This window comes from Pterocles gutturalis, unplaced genomic scaffold, assembly GCF_000699245.1.
Source record: "Pterocles gutturalis isolate BGI_N339 unplaced genomic scaffold, ASM69924v1 scaffold8471, whole genome shotgun sequence".
Classification (NCBI taxonomy): domain Eukaryota; kingdom Metazoa; phylum Chordata; class Aves; order Pterocliformes; family Pteroclidae; genus Pterocles; species Pterocles gutturalis.
Window position 1 is genome coordinate 6,101 of NW_010102961.1, and position 25,667 is coordinate 31,767.

General features: G+C 37.9%; 1 protein-coding gene across 1 annotated transcript in view; it reads right to left on the reverse strand.

Annotated features, from left to right (window-relative positions):
* Nucleotides 1-1,440: 1,440 nt before the first annotated feature.
* Nucleotides 1,441-25,667, reverse strand: part of LOC104457695 (2-oxoglutarate dehydrogenase-like, mitochondrial) — a gene marked incomplete at its 3' end in the record, with an annotated part of 29,946 nt that continues 5,719 nt past the window's right edge. The window contains exons 2-15 of the mRNA XM_010086499.1: nt 24,866-25,045; nt 20,555-20,657; nt 18,110-18,225; nt 16,454-16,608; nt 13,382-13,528; nt 12,686-12,776; nt 12,000-12,179; nt 11,509-11,637; nt 10,947-11,126; nt 10,530-10,682; nt 9,084-9,186; nt 7,227-7,355; nt 4,794-4,944; nt 1,441-1,568 (exon numbers count right to left, since the gene is read on the reverse strand). Coding sequence (XP_010084801.1) covers nt 1,441-1,568; nt 4,794-4,944; nt 7,227-7,355; nt 9,084-9,186; nt 10,530-10,682; nt 10,947-11,126; nt 11,509-11,637; nt 12,000-12,179; nt 12,686-12,776; nt 13,382-13,528; nt 16,454-16,608; nt 18,110-18,225; nt 20,555-20,657; nt 24,866-25,045 — 1,945 coding nt within the window. The remainder of the gene's footprint in view (nt 1,569-4,793; nt 4,945-7,226; nt 7,356-9,083; nt 9,187-10,529; nt 10,683-10,946; nt 11,127-11,508; nt 11,638-11,999; nt 12,180-12,685; nt 12,777-13,381; nt 13,529-16,453; nt 16,609-18,109; nt 18,226-20,554; nt 20,658-24,865; nt 25,046-25,667) is intronic.

Consider the following 25,667-nt stretch of genomic DNA (forward strand, 5'->3'; position numbering starts at 1 on the left):
CCTTATTTATCTATTACAATGTTTAATCTTTTTCCTTCACACTAGCTCTGAAATGGATATGAAACAAAATTTCATTATTTATCCATAGAATCAATAACATTTTTGATAAATTGTTAGATGGTTTTGTTTTGTGCTCCACATTCCTCTTGCCACCCTGATCATGTAGAGTGAGGTTATCCATTCTCTGTGGCTGAAGGTAAAATGTCTGTCCAGTAACAAAAATATAATTCACTATGATTAATGCTATCACTAACAAGAATTTGTTTTCTTGAAATAGCACATTCAGAATAGCAGTTCAGATAAGACTAGGATGGATTTTTATATCTGTATTACAAAGTGTTCCTGATTTTATTGACAGTTCCTCCCCTTTTGAGAAAGCATTAGGTGCATATTCCAGCATTGCAAAGATCAGCCACAACAGATGTATACTTTCAACTGAATTCCAAAATTGTACAATGTGGGGATGCTTGTTTAAGAGATCCAGAGCCTGAGCAGGAAACTTTGGTACCTGTTTCATATATAAATGTTTTACAGCCTTTTTCCATGCTTTCTTGCTGAGCTCTGCTTCCTGTACAGTTACATTATTCTCCGAAATTCATCTTCTGTCATTACTACACAATTTCCTGTCGAGTACCGAGGAGACCAGTGCCAGCATATGCTGTGACTTTTCCCCCAAAGTTTCCCAGTTTATAGTTTTGAAGTACAAGCAGGTTCTAAGCAGTCTAAACAAGTAGGTGTACCATTCGAGGGGCATAGAAAGTTTAACACTGCAAGCACACTGAAATCTACAAACACATTAAAAAATTAAAGAAAACAAAAAAAAGAAACAAAAACCAAAACCAACCACACACGCACAGAGTTTAAGTTTTCTCCTCTAATTTTTCATTTATTTTAAAATGTTAAAACTAAAATACACATTGAAATCCAGACCCATCATAGCACACTGTGGTGAAAAAAACCAAGAGTTCGGCTTAAAGTTTATACTACAATGATTTTTTTAAAACCCCTTCAAGGTAAGAAGACAATAAGGTACAAATCTTACAGTGAACAGGGTAAATTCATTGAATCTCTTCATAAAACTACTTTTTTCAGGGGGTCAGGGGAAATCAGTTTAGACATTTTGTTTGGATTTTAGGCCCCTGTTCTGCAATTCCTGGCTCCCACCTGATACAAAACTGTTATGAACGTGATCATGTCAAAATACAACAAAGGCAGAGTTTGTTTGTTATTAAATGCCACTAGCAGAAGGAGATATTTTTGTTTGTTTTGAGGCTTGGCAAACTCAAGTAGCAAAGTGAAACTTCATAGCCAGAAGGCTTAACCACATTAATGCAAAAATCTGAAAAAAAATCCTCTTAATAACAGTCATAATTTCCTACATCTTGTTTGAGACCTATTAAAACACATGCAGATCTGTCAGGTAGTTACCCCGAGACATACCTAAGACACCATATTCGGAAAGGGAGCTGTTGCACACAGTATAGGGGGCCTGCTGCTCCCAGAGGTGATTCATGGGAACACACGTTCTCTTGTCAACTTCTTGATCATGAAGCACGTGATGACGATGGCTGCAAATAGTTGTTACAAGAAATTTATTGGCTAAGAATAACTTTTGGCTTTAACAGAGCTATTTTCAAAAATAAACCATCAAAGCTGTGTTCTAGAAAGCATGCGAGCAACACAGTTATCTTTGCTTTACACAACACCTTGGTTGGGTTGAAACCTAGTGATACAATCCCATGTCTAAATACAATTGCTGCACTATAAGGACTTCCACTGACTCTCCACGCTTGTTCTCAAGGACTCAAAGAAACTGGGAGGAGAGGGGAAGGGGTGGGGAGGCTGTTGCTATAAACCAGACTGATTAAAGTAAAACAAAACAAAACCAATTAAAAAAAAAAAAGAAAAAAAATTATTAAAAACATTTCACTCTGCCTCTGGCAAATTCTATTAATCTTTTCCTTAAAACAACTGTGTCTTTTAGGCAAAAAACTAATCTAATCTAATCTCAGCACCAAGGCTTGAAGCAGTTGTACCCTCTTTCCTCCTATTTCCACTCACATGCACCACTTACAATTCTCTAGAACACCATTAATCAGCATTAGAATGGGGCACCAAGGAACACTACCAAAACAGAGATGACTGAAGTAATTACTGTAATCCATTAACTCTCTGAGCAAACTAACTGAGTGAATCACACCAATATGTCCAGCTTCACAACTGCTAACATAAGGACAGTTATTATACGGGTAACAACTACTGTGGGTTGTACAGCTGCCAACACTGAAATGCAGACTGAATTCTTCTGTACTTCTCTTTACTATAATGAATGTTAGCAAAAGAGCTCTGAAATGTATTTAGAAGTCAACAATATAGGGCCTGGAAAAGACAGAATCTTTGAAGAAGAGCACATGGAGGGAGGTAAATATGGGAAAATACACATGCCAGACAGCTGTTAGGCAGAAAAAATCTTTACCACTGTCACTATATTTTTGTCATTCAGACAAAAATAGAAGGCCTAGCCAGGCAGTAAGCTTCTTAAGAATGAAGTTTTGTGTTTCCCCAGCAAAAGGTGACTACAATGAGCATAGATGTACAGTGAGAAATACACAGACATGCAAGTCAGATTTTGCTGTTGCGCAATTGTCAGGCTTACTGACATCAAATCAGCGCAGAATTAAGTCCCTCTCTCAGCCTTTCCTTCCCTTCTCCAGAGTGTGTCTCTATGACAAGAAGGGACCCGGTCCTTCTATCTGCAGCTTTATCTAGCTTGTCTATTGATAATGTTAAGTACTGAAATAGGAAGAAAGCAAGTTGTCACATTGAATACTGACAGAAAGTACTGTTTTCTAGACAGCACTTCAGAAGCTCCAAAGTAATGAAAGCACTCCCATTATACTGTTTTCATTATGGCAACCCTGTATTTTCAGTTCTTCCCAAATTCTAGCTGATACTCCTCCTTCAATTAGTCCCAGAGATTTAAGACATTATGTACTTCAAGGATTTTTAGGGGTGAAGAAGAGTCTTCTGAGTACAGAAAGAAGATAAAATGACATATACTTTCTGTGCACTTACAATGTGTTTTTTTCCAATAAAAATGCACTAGCATTTGCAGATGTCTTCAGTTGTTAGGGAAGTTACTCACCTTTATAATAAACGACAAAGAAACCAAACCACAGCTTTACTGAGAACTTCAGTATCTCTTAGATGTGCCTGTACCACAAGCTAACTTTACTTATTCCTGTGATGAAATGAGCCTGAATACAGCGTAACAGGCTAAGTCTTAACACATTTCTACAGAGTTCTCTTCTGCTTAGCAGATCCTCTGACTTCCTTAGCTTCATGACATTTTTTTAATCTCACCCTTTATTGTTCAATTGCCCTATCATATTCATAACAAAAATTCATAATCACACCATAGGCTAGTATTTTGTAGATCCCACTGCCTATCAGGCAAACCCAAAACCCAGTGGCAAAGCAGAAGCGGATTACTATAAACCAAACATCTGCAGTACCAGCTTCAGTCCTGAACTTCACAATAATTTATTTGAACGCCTTTTTGCTCCTTTTCTAAAAGACTGACTAATAAAATCCAAATGGCACAGGAATCCTTAGCTAGTCTTCACCAGTCTGAACAGCTTTTTATCCGAATACATGTTTATTCTTTTTAGCCTATATTGCTGTGGGCACAACAACTCTTTAATCTTAAACAGACATCAAGAAAATCTGGACAACAGTTCTGGAGAATTCTCTTCTACTAGTGAGAGAATGGGAATACAGAGAATCAGCATTCTCAAGACAAGTCTACAGGCATGTGCTAGACATGACTCACCTGAAATAGGTGGGTAGGTTGCTAACAATGAACACATGTTCCTCCCCCAAGTGACGCTCACCACTTTACAAAACCATGATACTGAAATGAAGGAGGATGAGATACTGGGGCAGGGCGGTGGGAGAAGGGCAGAATCTCCCCATTTTCAGTTTTGTTTTCAGGTCATTTCCAAAGGATTTTGTTAAACTGTCATAGAATGGGAGCAAAAAGAAGGAAGACCAAAAGACTGGATACCAAATGAAGCTCAGCACAGAAACAGAGCACTGTACCAGAGAAGACAAGCACCAAGATTCATCTCTCTTTTCTGCAAGCATTCACAATGAAGCACAGTGCAGCTGCTAGTTCATTCACCCCCAGCAACGGGCTTCGCATCAAAGGCTTCAATTAAATACATCATTAACATCTCACTCCACAGAGAATCAGGTAAGACAGCAGAACTGCATATATTTTTACCAAGTGATCAGATTCTGCATTCATTCATGCTCCATAGTCATTAAAAGTCTTGGTACAAAGGATCTTGTTTCATTTAAAACAGCCTTGCCAACTGGCAGTGTGTTTGTTCACAGGATACCCGAGTTCCAAGCAGTCACCACTGGAATGGTATTTAAAAAACTTCAGAATCTGCAGCAGCAAATACCCTTCTTTTACTTCTCAGCAATTATAAGGATTGCAGATGATTTTTTTAGTTAAAAAGCAGAAAAAGAATAATTTCTGCTTTTCAGTGAAAAAAGGAAAAAAAAAAAATCTAAGAACATTTACTCTGCCGTAAACACAATTTTTTAAAATGCTGTGTACAGAGACACAGGAGATTTGATTATTCTTGACTGCCAGAATCTATGACATCCAGATTGATGCTGAATAGCCTCAACTTCCCCTTCCCGGCAGAAGAACATATTGTTTAAAAAAGTCAAGATGTTTCTTTAAGTATGGGACAAAATTTAACAGTTATCTCAGTACTTACCTAAAAGTACCCCTCTCCACATCCTGTCCACTTAGTCGGACATGGATCCCTTCTTTCAGAAAAGAGCCAAAAGCCATGTATTCTGCTAATGCCCAGTCAACAACCCTGTTCTTGGTCATTTCCAAGCGGGCTTTCAAAATCCGAGAGAGTCCTACATTGGAATAAAGATCAGAAATAATTGACCTATTTCAGAGATATTTTATATTCACATTACATTCATCATTCTCCTTCCCCACTGGCTAAGTTAAACACAGATCCTAATAGGGTCTACAAATTGTTCTTATAGAACTGAACTGGTAGCAAAGTAAGATAACTTCTTTCCCAGGCAAAGGGTTGCATAATGTTCACACCTGTTTCAGAAGAAGAAAATAAGATTGTCTGTGTCAGAAACTATTGAGGACGATTAAAAAGACCCATGGTGGAATACTACTTCTTAAAGATTTATTTTCACACTTCTAACACCAAGTATTGTTTTATAAGAGACTGAAAGTATCAGCTATCGGGTTCATGGTATTTTCTTCTCTCTCTCTTTCTTTTTCTTGGCATTTGTCTTATTGGTCTTCAGGAGATGTTACAAATTATAATCAGGCCAAATTAATCAATGCCATAAATATCATATAACTAGGAAATTGTAGCAGCGGCCAACAGATTTTTAGTTGGTAACCAAAAGCTAGTTTTTTTACAGTGAGGATTTTATAACATAAGCCAAAAACACAAGTTGCAAAACTGTGACTTTTAAACAGACTAAAACTTCAAAGCTGCACACACGGCCTTCCATGTTTGAGGCTATAAGCCTAGTGTATTCAGTGCCACTTGACACCATCTTATTTTCACATCTGCACCAATGCTTTTGGCAAGTTGTCCTATTTGTTATTTTCCCGTACTTCCCTTCATTACTTTTGCTATTTTTACAAAAACTGCCCTGTTTTCTTTCCATATAAAACTATTCTCTCACAGAAATTATTGCATTTTAAGTAAAAAAAAAAAAACCCTTTAAAATGTTCTCTCTACAATACACTAAACATTTGATAAAACAAAATAGTCTCCCAATTGTTTCTTGAAAGACTGCGAGATATTAAGCTGTTTCATTCTAATGGAAGGAAAAAGTACTTCAAAGGTGCTCTTCCCCTTCTAATTCTCACAAAGTTTTCTCCTTCATGGCCTCTTATACTGCATAAAAGAATCTAGAAGACCAAAGTTCGCTTTGAACCACAAATCTACCTTATGCACTGGCAAGTATTAGTGTCAATGGTTAATCAAGTTACTAAAGAAAGACCATCTTACATTTTTAATTAGAATGTCTAATATGAGATGTTATTGTCTGACTATAATTTCAAATTTATCAGTGTCGCAGCAAAGTGCAAAAATGTGTAGAATAGTTTTAAAGTTCATCAATTATTATATCTGCTCAACAAGCTTGCAATAGACAACTGGGAATGCCCTATCATCATTACTTGTAAGTGTTTAATTGTCCCAAAGGAACACAAACACATAGAACACCTACAGCAGACACACTCTGTTACTTGATGGATGACTTTGGAGAAGAAAGACTAGCTAGAGATTTTATCGGGGGGGGGCGGAATAAAAAGGAAAATCCTCTTTCTCCTGATCCTAAGTACATTCCCCACCAGCCAAAAAAAAAAAAAGACATCCCTCAACAAAGTGTTTTCATGTTTCCCCATGGAATGAACATGTCATTGCTCCCTGTAAAGCTGATGGACTTCAGCCCAACTAGGGAGAAAAAGAATTAACTCAGAACTTTGACGTAGTGCCAGGCGCTTCTCAGCAGGACAGTCACATTTAACTTCTTACTGTAATAGATGCCAAATTCAGAATTTAATCTCCTCAGATCGAAAGCTAAGACTTTTTCAGAAAATGCTAGATTTGTGCTGTCATCAACGCTCAACAGCAATTTGAAAGAAAAAAATGTGTCTGAACTTGCCCACACAGAGACCATTCAGATGTATTCCCTACCAGAAAGTTATCTAACTAAGGGAAAAGTGTCTTAAATGGACCTCAAATTACCACAGTTTTATCATTAAAAAAAATATTATTAGTGCCTCCTGAGATGGGTGCCTTACTTCCTAGTAGGTCCCACAAACGTGCTGCAGAGAGGCAGCATTTTCCACAAGGATGTGAAGAATAAAAGAAGGTATTAGCTTAATGTTACAAAGGGACTTCTACCTCCCTCAGAAGAAAATCTATTTTAATGAGGTAGGGAAGAGAAGCGGTGTGATACTGAAAGAACATTACGTTGAGAACAAGCAGCAGGACCTTAACTGTCACAATCTCCTTATCCATAAGGTGGAAGAGTAAAATAAAAGTCACAAGTAGTTTCCTCTTTGGGAAATGGACTAAAAGCAAGTCATGTGCAGAAACATAAAATCTGAGGAAGAAACATAGCCCCTAGGAGAAACAAAGACTCCATCTGACCTGCATGTATTTTGAAGTCTTTGACTGGCACTGAACTAGCTACATTGCCAATGTGAGTCAGCAGATCTTCTGAAATGCCAGTTGGAGGACAAGACATGCTCTTGGGTTCTCCATCCATGTTAAAGAATCCTGGAAGTAAAAGATACGGTGAGATGTTCAAGGACTGATTAAGAGATATCTACACTATCACTATCTACAATTTATAGAAAAACCCACAACTCTTAAAAGACACTGTAAGCAGCAGCCTAAACCTAGTTAGTTCTTCACTTTTCACTGGGAGAACACTGTCATTTTGATTGTCTACATGACAACAGAACTTGATCTTACAGGTACACAATGATCTGTATTGTTTCTGCTTTCTCTCCATGCGAAGTTATGGTGGTTTGATGCTGGCTGAATGCCAGGTGCCCACTAAAGCCACTCTGTCACCCCACTCCTCAGCCGGACAGGGGAGAGAAAATAGAACAAAAGTCTTGGGGGTTGAGATAAGGACAGGGAGAGATCACTCACCAATTACCACCATGGGCAAAACAGACTTGACTTGGGGAAATCAGTTTAATTTCTTACCAATCAACTCAGAGCAAGACAACGACAAATAAACCCAAATCTTAAAAACACCTCTCCCTTCTCCTCCCTTCTTTCCGGGCTCAACTTCACTCCCAATTTCTCTACCTCCTCCCCCCAAGTGGTGAAGGGGAACAGGGAATGTGGCTTGTGGTCAGTTCATCACACATTTTTTATGCCACTCCTTCCTCCTCCTCGGAGGACTCATCACACTTTTCCCCTGCTCCAGTGTAGGGTCCTTCCCATGGGAGACAGTCCTCCATGAACTTCTCCAATGTGAGTCCTTCCCATAGGCTATAGTTCTTCATGAACTGCTCCAGCTGGGGTCCTTTCCATGGGATGCAGTCCTTGAGGAACAGACTGCTCCAGTGTGGGTGCCCCACGGGATCACAAATCCTGCCAGCAAACCTGATCCAGCCTGGGGTCCTCTCCACAGGTCCTGCCAGGAGTCTGCTCCAGTGAGTGCTTCCCATGGGGTCACAGCCTCCTTCGGGCATCCAGCTGCTTCAGAGTAGGGTCATCCACAGGCTGCAGGCAGATGTCTGCTCCACTGTTAACCTCCATAGGCTGCAGGGGCACAGCTGCCTCACCATGGTCTTCACCACAGGCTGCAGGGGGATCTCTGCTCCAGCACCTAGAGCACCTCCTCCCCTCCTTCTACACTGACCTTGGTGCCTGCAGAGCTGTCACTCTCACATGTTGTCACTACTCTCTCCAGCTGCAATTGCTGCTGTCTAGCAACTTTTTCTCCCATCTTAAATATGTTATCACAGAGGCACTACCACCGTTGCCAATTGGCTTGGCCTTGGCCAGCGTTGGGTCCATCTTGGAGCCGGTGGCATTGGCTCTATCAGACATAAGAGAAGCTTCTAGCAGCTTCTCACAGAAGCCACCCCTGTAACCAACCCGCTACCAAAACCTGGCCACATAAACCGAACACAGAAGTCCAACTATGTGCAGAGAGGTATCCAATAAAAAGCACATGGCAGCTCAATCCCTCAGAAGAAAAGGAGCATGAAACAGATTCCTAACTATCCCTAAAGGTACAGTTAACACTACAGGAAAAACGCTTATCTGCTAAACTGAAAATACATCTTTTTCAAAATCACAACTTACTTTGCATGTTTTTTAAGAAAAGCACCTCTTTCCAGTTGATCTGGCAGAATGTTTTATTTACTATTAACAGAGGCAAACAAAAGGTCACATATTTTAGTTTAAGGGAACACTGTCTGATAAAATATGGGCTCAAAAGTACAATAATTTTAACTCTAGGATAAGTGAATGGACACTTACCAGGCCAAGGTGAATCAAGCCAATGCTTTATATGTAGGATCTTGTTATCTTTAGATCTGGTATATGCTTCTTCACATATTCTATCATACTTTGCAATTTCTTCCTGTAGAACAAAATCTTCCTTTTAAAATGGATAAATGTAGCACCTTTGTATCTTACAGATGACAGGATTCAGTATGCTAAAAACGGTTACTTAACTCCAGAAGAAAATTTAGTTACAATTATGGAAACAAACTATTTCATTTTATCTAGAATCAAATTGCCTTTTAGAAACATGCATACCTACATTACTCTAAATAAATTATTTAGCATACTGGACAAGTGTTACAGAGGAGAGTACCTCTGAAATAAAGTTGCTGAAGTTGCAAACAGTAATCTAGAATGAGACAGAACTGAAGTACCAAATATAATTTATATTCATACTTCTGATGAGCATTATCCAGCTCTCATACTTCAGGATACAGAAGCCACTAAAGACTAGAAAAGAACCTCCTAGAAAACCAGTCTGACTAGGAGAGTTTAGCTAAGAATCTACTGGGCACACCTATCAATGGCAACAGATACAAAGCCATATTATGTAGAGGCAGAATGCCTCTATGTTTCAATCCAAAACCCCACTCAAGTTATTGAGCTAGCTAGTCTTTAAAGTAACTTAACAGTAATGTTGAGCTCATTTTGAACAGCAAAACATCCATGCAGGATCCAAAGTCCATGCCACTAACTGGCACACTCTTACAATGGTTCAAGATAGTTAGTTCTGCATGACCCGTTATCATTCCTGCATATGACAGAATGCACGTACACAAAATGGATTTTTTTGTTGATCTACAACACTGTGTCACTACATAGTCAGCCACACTTCTCAGAAGGTCCTTTGCTGGATCTGCACTCTACGCATTCACTTTCAAAAAGACTAGGGTAGAGACCTAAGCAGCTTAATACAGGCACCAGACTCTACACTTCATCCTTCTGGAATATTTCAAATTATCTCTGAATTTAGTTGAATTATTGCAAGAAAATAAAAAGGTTAAATTGATTTTACTGGATTATTGCTGGATGGAAGCCTGACAAGGTTATCAATATGAAGCTACAGTTATACCTATGAGCATTCAAATACTGTCTTACTGACAAATCAAGATTCTAGAGATGAAGAACAGCTGACAAATGCCTCCAGCATTCACATCTGATCACCTTTTACAAATCTCAGAACTGAAGCAAATTTTCTTCAGTGCAAAATGTATTAATTACTTCACAGCAGTTTCAATCCCTTTGTTGCAACAATACTATTTATTTTACACAAAAATTACCAAATTGAATCAGAAAGTGTCAAAGGGTGAAGACATCACAGGAATCAAAAGGAAGGTTTTTAAGCAGACAGCATACAGTGACAGTTGTGTCTTCCTACTGACAGCTTCTTAAGTTCCCTTTAATTCTGTTGACACGTACCTCAAACTCCTGCAAGGTTACAGTCCCATCTGCAATCAGTTTGTCAGCATACTTCTTCAACACCGGCACCTGTTTATGAATCTGCTTGTACATTAGAGGCTGGGTGAACATTGGTTCATCCATTTCATTGTGTCCTCTCCTACGGTAACAAACCTACAAAGGGAAAGACTCTTTCTGTTGGTAAGAAAAAGTGTAAAATAAAATCTTTCCAATTCACAGTTTTACAGAGATTTTAGGAGATTTATGATATAAAAACATTCATGGAATCCTGTGGGGTTGTCAGTTACTTGGCTTTTTTAAGTGGAGAAACTAAAGGCCATTAAAATATTTTTCTTGACTGGGTCTTCTAAGCCACAGAAAAATAAGAGTAGTAGTACATAATACACAGAATGAAAAGCTAAGAAAACCAAGACTTACCAAGTCAACCACTACATCTTTATTGAATGTGTTTCGCCATTCTGCAGCTACACTGCACACATACATGACTGCTTCAGGGTCATCAGCATTTACGTGAAAAATGGGAGCATTAACCACACGAGCAACATCAGTAGGATATGGAGATGAACGGGCCATACGGGGGTCTGTGGTGAAGCCAATCTAAAAATTCCAGAAATTTCAATTCAAATGTGGGCATCGCCCTCTACTTTGTTTTTCATGCTTAAGGTTTTCATTTAATAGTCATGTACACAGCAGTAGTATCAGCTTTTCATTTTGGCTAGCTAGCTTCTTGATGCTCCCTCAAAAACAAAAACAAAACAAACCTAATCCAATTAAGTGTTATAAACTGAATGAAATAAATGTAGGTGATAAAGTATTTTCCACTCAGAGTTGCTAGATACTATGATCATTTTCAGAACATCCTAACCACTCAAATAAACAGAGGGGACAATGCACTCAGCTAATAACAAACAAGAATAAAAAGAAACACACTAGCAACTATTCGGCAGACAAATTGATTGGAAAATGCTCTACTTGTTACCTGGTTGTTGACCACAACATGAATAGTGCCATTTGTGGTGTAGGATGGGAGGTCACTAAGATGAAATGTCTCATAAACCACTCCTTGTCCTGCAAAGGCAGCATCCCCATGTAATAATATGGACATAACCTAAGAGGGAGGATTATGCACACATATCCACAAATATATTAGAAAACTGCAATTGAAGCTTCTCAAAATTTGCTCCATATTTCTGTAGTGCTTATAAAACAGAACTGTATTTCTATAATAAACCATAGACTTGTCAGCATTCTGCTGCCTTTGCTCAGTTCACAAATGACAGAAAGTTTTAAGCCTAGTTCCTGAAGTTATCCTTGAGGTACCATGTCGAAAACCTTATCCAGTTCAACAGGTGACACGTCCCTTTTGTGAAGGTGAAAGAGAGGAAGATACAAAACTACTGGTAAACTATTTTTATTAAAAATAATATGAAAAGCTATCAGTAAGAGTTACGATAATAAAAAAATATTTACCTTTTTCCCTGCCGTATCCCCTCGATAAAACTGTTCGGCTTTTGTCTTCCCTTGCACAACAGGATCAACCGCTTCCAAGTGAGAAGGGTTAGCCATCAGGGACAGAGTGATTTTCTTGTTTGTTGCTCGGTTGATCCTCTCATGATACATTCCCAGATGATATTTTACATCCCCAGATCCCTAACATGCCAGATGTAATCACAATTCAGGAATGTCATTCATACCAGCTGCATCCAATTGACTATGACTAAAATCTGTGCATCAGTCTGAAAAACGCATCTAGCTAATTGTACATCAGTATGCACTATGGGTTTGACACTGTAATTTCAAATTGGAACACTGTTCCTATTTTATCATCTTAGTGTCCCTATCCCATATTAGATAAATATTTACAGAATATTGATACTCATTTCATTTATATGAAACAAAGAAAGATGCTTAGAGATTACGAACTCAGACAAATGACCTAGAACTTAGTTATCTACGGTCATTCCTAAGACACCTTCTGCATGTTGGAGGTACGCAGTATAGTCTTTAATTTTGTTAAAAATTACACCAAATCATATTCTTCAAACTAAAAAAGAATAGCTGATAATGCTATTTTTCTTAATAACCATGACCAAAATGACCAAAAACTACCTTGAAAGTTGACCTCTCTATATAGATCTATTGAAGAAGCATCTTACCTCATCAGCTGCTTCAAGTTTGGGATCAAACTGACAGAAGATCTGCTCCAGCTCTTTTCGTATTACATTAGCCAATACATTCAGCCTACCTCTAAGAAAATTCCAAACATAGTTATGTCTCAAAAATGGTAGTAACAGAGTAAAACAGCAGAAAACTTACAAAATCAGCAAGCCATGTCTGTGAGAAATTTGCAGGTAAAAAGTTAACTCCAAACATTTGAACCTGAAACACTTCATTCTACCCTTCTTCTTCCATTGCAAAGTTCCTCCAATGCATTCCCACTGACATTTTATAACACCTAGCTACTGAAATATGATCAATGTATTTGTAGCTATCTAGCAGTTTTAACATAACATTAATAATTAATTAATTAAGGCAGACTGCAAAAGTAAGTTTCATCCTATCTTGCCGAGCTTTCTCAGTTCTATACTCTAAGCAAAAGGAAAGATACCATGGCTGCTGCCACATTTGCTTGCAGCTTCAAGGTACACTGAAGAGAGTTTTGCTAGCATTTACCTGTGAAGCCTGTAGCCTCCCACTGACAGGTATTTGTTACAGTCTTGTGTTCCCATTACTCACTGACTGACTCTTGCTACCATAGCTTCTCTAATATCAACTTCATTAATAAAATTCTAGAATTCCAAACTTGTCTTAAGACAATAAACCCATCTGCTGGGGGTTTCCATTGATATTACCTATGAGGCATCCCCATTATAACATATTCAATTCCCATTTCACTGGATTTATCGATGATGGTCTTAAGTGCAGGAATCATTACTTCACATCCTTCCAAACCAAATCTCTTTTCGGAAGACCACTTGCGAGCAAGGAAGTCTTCAAATCTTTGCCAAAAAGAAACCCAGAAAACAAGAGAGTGTTTGTATTAAGACGATGCAGGAAATACTTATTGTCAAACATCTTTTCGCAAATTAAATTAAATTACACTGTTTTAAAGTACCCGTGAATACATGTTTTTAGGCCTCTGGAAGTAAGTCACATGTAGGGAGGGAGACATGGCAGAGAATTAAGTCTTTCTCCTCTATCTGAGAAGTATTTACCAGGACTTTGAAACAATTTTGATGGGAAGATTCTCCATCTCAGACAAAATTCACTTCCCAAGTTAAACTCTGCTCCTTCCCACATACACAAAATGTACACTGACGGCTGGGAAGGCAGAGTAACAGCAAAGAAGCCTCTTCTGTGGTTTGAAGCAGACATAACAGAGAACCTGTATTTTCTGAAAGTAATTATTTAAGACTTGTGGAAATACAGTTGAAAGCAGGCCTGTTTCATAGGTCCTATTCAATGGCAGGGCTCCTCACGCTGTGTGATATAATGGTTGGTAACGTGCCAAGAACTAGGACGGTAGTATCTCTGCCTCAGCTGTAGCCAGAGAAAGATGTCAACCTTTGACAGCTCTATGTTCTTTCATTCTTTAATGCATTTGGGCCAGAGGCAATGTGGGTGGTTAAAAAGTACCTTTTAACAAACACTGAAAGGTTTTACTGTTGTAAAGCCTGGAGGTACAAAACGCAAAGAAAATATATCTTCATTAAAATAACTGTATTGGTTACATCATCTGTACAATGCCTCGACTCCTAACACTGCCATAATCCATTAACACTCAGTTTACTCCTCACTTAGAACGCTGACATTTACTTCTTTAGATTGAAGTCCTAAAAGCAGTGAAATTAAGAGTTGACAAAAGACTCTTCTTAGCTCACCCATCAATACCCTTACAATTCAGGCATCTAAGCAACAAGCCAGACCCTCAGCTGAGCTATGCTGACAGAATTCCTCAGGGAAGTCTGCAGGGCTATGCCAGTTTATATAAACTGAAAGTGGGGTCCCATGTCAATAGCAAGTCCTACAGGGCAAATCAAAGTGGTGGTTCTACACGCTGTTTTCCTCCTCTTTGCAGCTGCAAGTTAAGCCAGTATTGAACAGGCAGACAGTTCATTATGTGAGGCAAACTGCCACTAAGCGTACAGAACTATAATATTTCACAGTCACATCTTGCGAGTTCCCCATATTCCACTGTGAGGAGTTCACAAGGGCTGGCAGCTCATTTGCTGTCACTGCAAGTGTTCAGTACCCAACGAGGAGGAAGTCTTATGAAAGATGGTTACTCTCAGAAGGGATAATCTAAAATGCTTGACCATGAACAGGCTACACAGTCAGGGTCTAACATGTTTACTAATGCATACACAAAGTAGCTGAAAGATATAGAACGAGTATTTTACAGGAGGAAGAGTTAAAAATTACCCCTTTGTTCAATAACCTATCAGTGAACACAACAAAGGATGAGAAATCCTACTTTAAAATTCAGTTTCAAGTACCTGAAGTATGTAGTACTTGGAATGAATATTTTTGAAAACTGGATTCTTGAGCAAAGTGATGACTATCTGCTTTACAAAGCCACAAATCTCAAGAGCACAACTAGTTTTCCACAAAACCAGACTTTTTCCTTGATCGTTTTCAGACAAAAAAAAAAAAAAAAAAAAAAAAAAAAAAAAAAGCATGCTAGAGATAGCTGAATAGAAATTTATGTAAAACTTTTTCTTCCATTTTCAACAGACAGTTTGGGAGAAGATGAACATTAGGCTCCTTCGCACTATTAGAAACCCCAGATCTTTCCACATCTTAGGCAGGAATAAAGCACAAATTATCATCTGAAGATAAAGGGAGATGGTTCATACTGAGGGCTTGTTAAACAAACTTACTAAAGTGCAATATTCATTTGACCAATAAGTGACCTTTTTTATTTCTGTTTAAATTAAACTTTTAACTGGACAAAAAATTGTGCTCTAACATTGGCAAACAAAACCTGGCAAAAATATCTTTGAAGACCTCCAACGAGAACTTGATTTTTTAGTCTTTGAACATAGAAGCTTAATCAAAAAATGTGTCTTTACAATTCTCTAACTCTTGTGTTTATCAAAAGATATGCAAACTGTTTCAGGTTGTAAGAACTGTAATAAATCTTGTGCCTGAGAAGACAGTCTTGTTCTAGGGGTGAGAGGGTAATTCAGTCTCTGGCATCACAGTATTTCCATAAAGATAGCCACAATGGGAGCAATCAATAAGCTGTTTCCAAACATACTGTCATATATTGCAGAGACAAGAACTCCTGCTGACAGGTCGTGCAACAGTACAGCACATCTTGGCATACCTCAAGAGGAAAAGGGCAAAAACAAGACTTGAAATCACATTATGCCTCTTCAAATCCAGTCCCGTCTTGGGACAGCTTTCCAAAGAGACTCTTTGTATCCCAGTGAGTCAAACAACATTCATGTCAACACTTCACCCATCTAAAAACTCTCCTTGAGCTGACTGTTAGGATGACTTCCATCATGTGCTGCTAGTAAGACGCACAGTAAATAGAATATAGCAGATCAGCATCCAATGTTGTTCTGACATCTATTTTCTGAAACAGGTTATGATTCTTTAACACAGATGCATATTACTAGTCTGTTGAAACATTTTTCCCAGTTTAACTCCACAAGCCAAGGAAAACATTGCCAGATATGCCACTAAAGGCTGCACAAGTGTTACAGAACACAACTTGCCTTTTAAGAAAACACAGACCCTGACATACCTCACAGCACACACTTTCCTTTGGTCTTGCAGCCAGGTCACCTACACCTACACCTGCCTGTCCTCCAAATTTCACTTAGACTCTTCACCTCCACCTCAGCAGTTTACAGACTGCACCAGCTTACACCCAGCAGCCACAGAGCAGTTTCCCAGAACCACCCCAGCGTTACCTCATTGAGCGCACCAGCCTTGCCAACAGAGTCCTTTTTTCCTCATTAGTAAACTTCATAACTCCTGGAGTCTCAAACTTCTGACGGATCCACTGGCACTGTTCCACATCATTGATGAACATAAACTCCAAGCCAATGTGTTGGCAGTAGGTATTCTAGGATGTGAAAACACCAACACAGAAGCTTTAGGACTTAATGGGCCGTGAAGAAACAAATGTATTTTTAAATTGTATTTTCTCTATGTATTACTCTACTGAAGGCTATCTTGCCTTCCTCTTCTACTATATCTTCCCCACAGTAATCCTATAAGCAAACAAATTGTTTTACTAAATCTATTTTTGTGCCAGAAAGCTTTCTCTGCAAAGTAACATTTCAAAGTTTTGAATCTGGAAGATTCTCATTAGATAATACATTCAAAGTAGGCCAATAAACCTGCCTTAAACTGACTGCCATATTTCACATAACTCACTACTGTTCTTACAGGCACAAGAGATTCTTTTCTTCAGCTGCACCAGCAAAGATTTCAAGTCATTTATCAAAATTTACCCTGTCTTTTTCAAATGTCACCTGAAATCAAGCAATAAAGACAATGAGAAGACAGCTATGAAGCCTCATGCAAATTATCTGAGAACTGTCAAGTTGCAGAAGGCTGGAAGTTGGAAAAAGAATCCAGGCAGTTAAGAGCAGAAAATGGACAGGGTAAAATGCAAAGACACTTCAGAAATTTTAGCTCCTTGTTGCATTTTTATTTTCCTTTTCTTACCTTAAAAAGAATATTTTACCAGAAAAATATGTCCAAAATACAAGTCAACAGAAGTAAGACCTACTGTGAGTTTAATTTGAGACAAAACCACTCTGAACACATCATATGTGCTCTCTCCTGTCTCTAAAAAGGAATTTGTCAGCTTAAATTTAATTAAAAAAAAAAAATCCAAAGCCTTGGAGAGAAGAGGGAAATCAGAGTATTATTTCTCTCGAACATAAATCAGTTCCTTGAGCCTTTTAGATTTTGCTGTTGATTTTGTCCATTTATTCACACTACCATTTTAAGGATTATCTCTTGAAAATTGCTGCACAGGCACGCTAGAAGTGCAAAAACCAAAAAGCAAATATAGAGCTCAACTGCATAACAGAGATGTTGTAGCTTAACAACTTACCATGCTTCAGCTAAGATGATGTAATAGTCAAACGTGCAAGTCAACACATTCTCTCACACTTGCAACAGGCCAAAACCATGAACTCCTACATGCTCAGTAATTATTTTATTTTTACTTTCTTGTAACTCAGTTCTGTATTTCATCCTTTCAAATATTTCCTCACCCCTAGCCCTTTTTACTCCAATGGATTTCATTACCATGCAACAGAAACCTCTACAACTTCGGTACTCCACAATCCTGGAAAAAGTACAATCCAACACTTACTAACTCAGTAATTTACAAATTTGTTACCATTCTTATTTGCTGTTTTGCTGTTTGGAGTTCCCTTCTAATGATATTTATACCTTATATGACTTTGCTTTTTTTAGTGTCATTTCAATTCTTTACATGCTCTATTAATAATTCACAAATTATAAGTTTTTTTTTGTGACTAACAATTGGAAAAAGTTCACTTCTGTTTGGACGAAAACAATCACAAATCAAAAAACATCCCACCAACCTCCAGCCGTTTGATGATGTCTCGTAAAGAAAGACTGTTCTCATTTCCTCCTATGAAGGTGGTCGTAGGCAGTTGGAAGACTTTGTCCAAATCTGATTCATGCAAACCATAAAACCCTGCAACAGGTACATTATCAATTTGCAAAGCAGGGCAAGAGACAGAAAGAAAATCAGCATTGTTTAGTTCAATTTAGTTCAATAAAGCAATACTAAGAAAGAAAGAACATACCAGATTAAAAATTTAAGGTGTGAATATTTTGGAGGCATCCATTAGTACAATGCACTTTAGTCTGTATTTTAAAAATAAATGTTTTAATTAAATTGTTATTGTTTGATTAGAAGTACCAAACCATTCTTTCTTAAATCTGCAGATGGAACAATTGAAATTAAAATCACACAAACCTTTTTGTATTTTAGCATATTAGCATATAGGCCATCAATTCTCCATATTCTATCTTGAAGTTCACTGTTTGGTAAAATAACTAATTGGAATGATAGAGATTTCTTCCTTGTTCTATCATGAGCAACAAACACAAAAAGAAACACTTTCACAGACAGAACCGGTTGGTTGGAAGCATACTGGATTAATTTATACAACATTAATATAAGGAAGGACACAGGATGACAGGGGCCTTAGTGCCATTTGAAACCAAGCAGCGCTAACATCCTATTTTTTTTTCCCTTTGCTGACTTTCTCTCAGACTTCACAGGCTCTACATGTTCTGTCATGCAAAAACCAGAACACGTACAGGAGTGATCTGGGCATACACAGAACATCTGTGCTTTGTACTGCAGCACTGCATGTTTACTGAAGCTTTACCTCATGTTTAAAGAGATACAACCTTATTGAAATCCAAGAGTTCCTGAGAGCAATTCTGTAACTTAAATTGTGCAGTAAGCACACCTTAACCAGCTGCATTTTTAGAAGCAACTCCCAGAAGAAACTTCCCACCAGATGGTTTCTCAAAAAAGAAACCAAGAAGACAGGACAAAGAAAATGTACAGAAAAATCAAACACTAAAATACCTTCTGTACTATCAGAGACCTTTCGTAAGTTTCCTGCCTGGAACACTCAAGGACAGGCAACATTTGAGATCCTCCCCTTTTTTGCTGTGCCAAGACTAGGTCAGAAATTTTGTTTCCCCTCACAAACTGAAATATCACCTCAGTTACACTCTCAAAAGCATCTCCCATCTCATTCAGAGGCCTAGCACATTTTTCCAGTGCTCATAAGGGCTCCAGCATGATGTCTTCTGATCAGTCATAACACTCTGTACTAAATTATCTATAGAGTTTAAAGAAATCTGTACTGACATGCTAGAAATCACCCATGCTCCAAACAAATTATATTAACTTAGTAAATGTGTAATGTATTTTCTAGTAGGCACTTTCCTTCAATTAAAGCTGATAAACTTCAAAGAGCACCCCTGATTTGTGTAAGCACCTCTCCATTTACAGTCTTAAGCCTTTATACGATCAAGGGTCAGAACTGCTTGCTTTTACTACCACTAGAAACAGCAAACACAGCAGCAAAGAGGCAGTAGATGTACTTACAGTATAATTAAGCAGAACGCATTTCATCTATTACTTACACTATGGTTTATGCCTGGTCTAAAAAGCTTCCCTACATATCAGAGAAAAATTGATTCAATGTCTTTATCAAGTAGAAAACCACCTTTTAAACATACCAGGTAGATTGCAGATTAGAGAAAAATCAATCAGATGGTTTTTTTTATTCAAGCAGAGAGGAGCAAAGAAATTGATCAGTGCAATTTCTCAAAGACATGTCCTCTTAGCAACCAGGACAACCTTTGCAAAAGCAAGTCCTAGTGTATTACACTCTTCCAGCAGTAAACTAAAATGATCACCATTGGCTTGTATACACACATCAAGAATACCACATTTTCCATGTTTTCTTCTGATAACTTCAAACAGACTTCTTCAAGTTATATGGAAGGAATAAATATCAGAGGCTAAAACCCAAATTTGGTATGAAATTTAACCTGAGTTCCTCTACATAGCATTTTGTTTATTGCTTATTTTTCCTGTTGACTAGCCTTCAGATGTCCCCAGTCAAAACAAGTATCATAATGGTATAAAATATGGTATAAAAATAATTAGATTGCCAGAATCTTAGCCTAATGTATTGATTAGTATTAATTTCTGGTGTGGTTCAAAACCATAAGATTTGGGGGTTTTATAAAGCGTTTATAATTATCATTCATCAGAAGCTGAATTCACAGGAACCTCACCTGTGATCTCAGAGCAGAAATTCCATTGTCCTGAGATTTCAGCATCCTTACAGATGCCCAATGAAACTATTTCATGACACCAGCAAGCAGAAAAGGTAGAAGCTTCCCTGAAACATCTTATTAAATCACCCCAGCCCAATGAGACAAAAGAGACAAATGACCATTGCAAAAAACAAGGCATACTGTGTACGCACCAAGTTTATCGATTGTAGTGATTAAGTCAGATGGAACAAATGAATCCAAGTCTGCATCCAGAATTCCAAGGGGATCCAGCTGAGCCACATGATGGCCGCGAATCTGAAAAAGAAGGAAAGTGAGAGAAAAATGAAATCACACTCACAAAAGTCAACCAAAGGGAAAAAGTCACTCACTGGTATCTCCCCATAATATGTATGTCGGCCATGAAGTCAAATAAGCAAAATCCACTAATGTCACAAGAAGGTCATATTTCTGTAATTTTACCATAAGAACAGGAAATAAGCATTGTATGTCTGTATATGTACACTACCTCAATTAAAAATGGCTGAATATACATTAAACCATAACTTGTATTTAGTCTATCATAGAAGTCTAAGTAAATAAAACTACTAAATATCGCACTCTAAATCTGGGTAAAATTAAGAAACCATGACCAGTCTATGGACTCTATGATTTGTTAATTCAGTCGTTTTGTATTTTTGTCTGAATCCTCCTTTCTGCACCTGCAGAACAACAAAATATAGCATTGTTGACCTAAAACTGATTGGTGTTGAAGAAGCTGATATTAGAAGTGAAGGGATCACTCTTCAGAAGCTCTGCTTCACATCACATTGCATCAGATAGCATTTATTTTCATTCACGAAATTTTGGGAACTTCATCTATGATAAAACTAACATACAAGAGACCAAAGAACACAAATTCGATTGGGAAGCCAGCCAGCTTTCAGTTATCAATATGACTTATGTTAATGTATGCGCAAGTTGCTATAAACTAGTGCCATATTAACATATAATATTCCTACAGAAGAAATAACGAATTGATTCTATAGAGCCACAAATAAAAAACAATTTTTTAATATGTCTCTTGTGTGTGATTCTCATATACTAAATTAGCTCATTAAAAGCTTTTTATGGATGAATATATGAATATTTTCTCCTTAATATTTTTCTTTTTAAGGACAAATTCAGATCACTTAGGTAGAATTTAATTCACGCTACTAGTACCCTAGTTGTCTCTGAAAAAAAAAAAATTAATAAACTGCAATATTAATAATGATTTGCATCATATTGTAATAGAGTGTGAATTAAGTGTGGTTGATCAAGAATTGACTTATAAAAACACTGTCCAAATATTCTATATTTGCAGGAGAGTTTGTAACAAAATGCTTTCCACTTGTAAGCAAACAAAAATACAGCATCTTTCTCAGAACCACCAGACCTGTCAATTCAGCCTGGCCTCTGAGATTCTTTGTATCTCATGAATCACCAGTAATAAAACTCTGACAGGACAAATGACGCCCACGGCAACATCTACAGCACCTCATTGTTTACAGCGGCACAAAGTCTATCTGACTGCAACTAAGCAAACAATTACATCTCAAGCTTCATCAACAGGAAATAATTCACCTCCCTAAGCTATATCTGCTCTGCAGTACTAGTAGAAAAAGGAAGAGGATTAGCAAGAATGCCAAAACCCAGAAGGGCAAATCAGTGAAGTGCTGTGCCATACTGCATTCCAGAAGCAGTTTGGTCTTTAACCGAAAGACAGTATTTTCCCTCAATGTCAAGTTTTTTTTTTACTAACTTCCACTTCTTTTACCGAATACAGAAAATAGTAACAACTGCAAAACTCAGAGATCAAGCTTGTGAAAACACTTTTATAGAAAATTATCATCAATTGCCATAAACTACACTAAATGCAAGTGCAGAGTTCATGAAACTAGAATTTAAAAATCATATTTTCTAGACATAGATAAAAAAAATCTACGTTATAAAAGAAGACTCAAGAAGTTAGTTTATCTGGACTTATTTTTGTTAAGCACACACATTTCACATGAAATCCTTCTTTTGGTGTGTCCAGTGCTCTGCATTAGAAAAAACAATAGATTAACTGCCTTTTCAGAAGACCAGCTCAACAGACCACAAAGCAGTTTACCACAAAAACCATAAAACACTGACAAGTTTGAGAAATGAAAATTCTGTATTCTTCTCAATTTTATTTCATTATCAGGCAAAGGGAGGTCACAAATTGATCGCATCCCTTCAACACTGAACTTAGAGGGTATTAAATACCTTTTAAAAACAGACAGTTGCCTTAGGTAATCCTCTTTCGCTGTCACAGACACGTGGCTGCCTGCCATTTATACAGACATTTCCGTTCCATCCCTTGAGTCCGACAGCACACTCTAAGCACAGGAAACAAAATGGCAATCCCTGAACTATTTATTTTCAATTAAATGGTGTCAAAGTAGCCTAACACTCTCCAATTTTCTCTAACTCTTCAACAAATTATTACTGCAAGCAAAGGTGCATGGGCTTAAGCAGTTGTTTTCTACACATACATATTTCTAAGCAAATTTTGTATATTCTTTACAGTCACAAACATTTCTACTCTTTTACAACAACTTTCCAACAGCTGGATTAACTCTGAATCAATGGTGACAATGTCATGTGTACAGAAAAAAAGTTTTTAAAAAACTTCCTCTTCTATTCCTCTGATGATCGCAAACAGGAGTTAAAGTTCTTAGTGCAGGGCAGTACAGATGTGCTCACGTCAAACTGTAGCAAACTTCCTGGTAAGTCACATACTTATTTAAAAAAAAAAGGAAGGAAATTAAAAATCAAACTGGAATATTTTGCTCAACACCGAACAAAAGCCTTTTATTGAAATTAAGATATTAAACACAAGTTTAAATGAAAATATTTAAACCCGTTTTACATTTAGAAAATATCTAACCAAAACCACTGTGCTATTTCCAAAATCCTTCTTCTTTTAGAGAAAAAAAAAAGAAATTAGACTTAACTTCTTAATAAAACAGTAAAAAAAAAAAAATCTTAGTGTGAAACAAAGTCAACTCTGATGAATAGCTCTCTAAAATAAATTCATCACACCTGACCAAAACTCAGTACCATTAGCCTCCCAAAATTCAACTTCTGGTTAATTCATTATTTATCCTCTCTTTTTTTACCTATAATCCTGCTCAAAATCAGGAATCTCAAAATTCACACCAGATGTATGAGAAAGCAAGCACATTTCCTCCTTACTTAAAAAAAAAAGATAGTAGCATTTAGAACTGTAATACAAACTTTCCCAGAGGTCAAGACAGACATGGACCATGGTAAAGTTTGCTGTTGAAGAAAGGTAAAATTCTTATTTCACACACACATCACAAGATTCATCAGTATCCATATATCCAGGACAACCCCCTTCATATGAAGCAAAACTATTTCAGATAACTTAGTTTTCCAACTGGGTCAAGTAACTTACTGAATCAGAGACACATACACACACAAAAAAATCTTAATACAGTCACGTGAGCCAAAAGAATATTAAAGGCTAAGCTTTGGTATGTTTGGTTCCTGCTCCTGGTAAATGGGCAAAACCGAGCAGATTCATGTTCCCTTTCAGAAACTACTATCTCCATAAAGAACTTCCAGGTTAAGTCAGATAACCAGCAGCAGAGCAGTGGGTAATTTGAATCCTGAGTTTGCTAAGCCAGAGGAGCATCCCAGTCTGAATATAGGACCTCAGTGTTCAGGCACTGTGCAATGAAGAAAAGACTGTCTAATTCAAGACGTTTTGGATCAGAAAACGTCTTGAATTGTAGAAATATTAGCAGTAGGTTGAAGGAGGTAATTCTCCCCCTCTACTCTGCTCTTGTGAGTCCCCCCTTGGAGTACTGTGTTCAGATGTGGGGCCCCCAACATAAAAAAGACCTGAACCTGTTGGAGAGAGTCCAGAGGAGAGCCACAAAATTAATCAGAGAGCTGGAGAACCTCCCCTATGAGGACAGGCTGAAAGAATTGGGGTTGTTCAGCCTGGAGAAGAGAAGGCTCCGAGGAGACTTAATAGCAGCCTTCCAGTACCTGAAGGGGGCCTACAGGAGAGATGGGGAGGCAATCTTAATCAGGGAGTGTAGTGAGAGGACAAGGGGTAATGGGTATAAGCTGAAAGAGGGTAGATTTAGACTAGACATTAGGAAGAAATTTTTCACTGTGAGGGTCGTGAGACACTGGAACAGGTTGCCCAGGGAAGTTGTGGATGCCCCATCCCTGGAGGTGTTCAAGGCCAGGCTGGATGAGGCTTTGAGCAACCTGGTCTAGCGGAGGGTGTCCCTGTCCAGGGCAGGGGGGGTGGAACTTGATGATCTTTAAGGTCCTTTCCAACCCAAACCATTCCATGACTCTATGAGAAGCAAGACAATAGACAGGAGTTAAGACCAGAAGACAAACAAGAACATAAAAAGGAAGAAAAAGGTTGTTTGCAAAGGAGAGGCCCTCCCACACCTACCCCAAAGTATACTTACTTGGTATGCTCTTATCAAAGATTGCACAGCAAGGTGATCTTCAACAACCTTTTCAGCTTTACCTGGTGTCTGGGCCAGGCCATGGCTCTGAAGAAACGATGCCTTTCTTTCCAACTGATCTGGTAGATGGGGATCATATGCTTGGCCAGCATTAGCATTTCGGAAAAACAAATCCCAGGACTGGACATGTGTACAGAGAAGGAATGAAGAAGGAAAATGTATTACCTCAAATAAAAGTCTCAATCAAAAGCAGCTCCTTCAAGCTGTAAATGGTTCCTCATTACATTACAGTATTAAGTACCACTAATAGACACCAAGAAGAGAGCACTGCTATGAGCCCTTTTCACCTCATTTCTTACACTGAGCTTGTTCAGTGGAAAAGTCTCCAGTACATATGAGTGCAAAGCATCTTCATACATTATTCATTCACACAGCTCCTTTTAACTGTGATGTTTGTTCAGGCAACCAGTAAGGGGTATGATATTATGCTGCTGGTAAAGAGGTATCAAGCCTATAAAACTGAAAACCTTAATAAATTAAATTAATCCATTCCTTTAATGATACTTAAAGAATTTATAATACTTCAAGACACTCACCAAACATGCTAAATCAGAATCAGTCTTTAAGGGCCTTTCTTGAAGAAACTGTTTAAAAGCAATTACAGCTTTTCTGTGCAAGGCTTTTGGTCTAAGATCCTTTCCTCCCTAGCTTAGGTTACCTTACTATGAAAGAAATAATGGACCTGGCTTCTGGTGCAAGTCATAACTTTAGAAGAGTACATATTTCAGAAACGGAATCACAA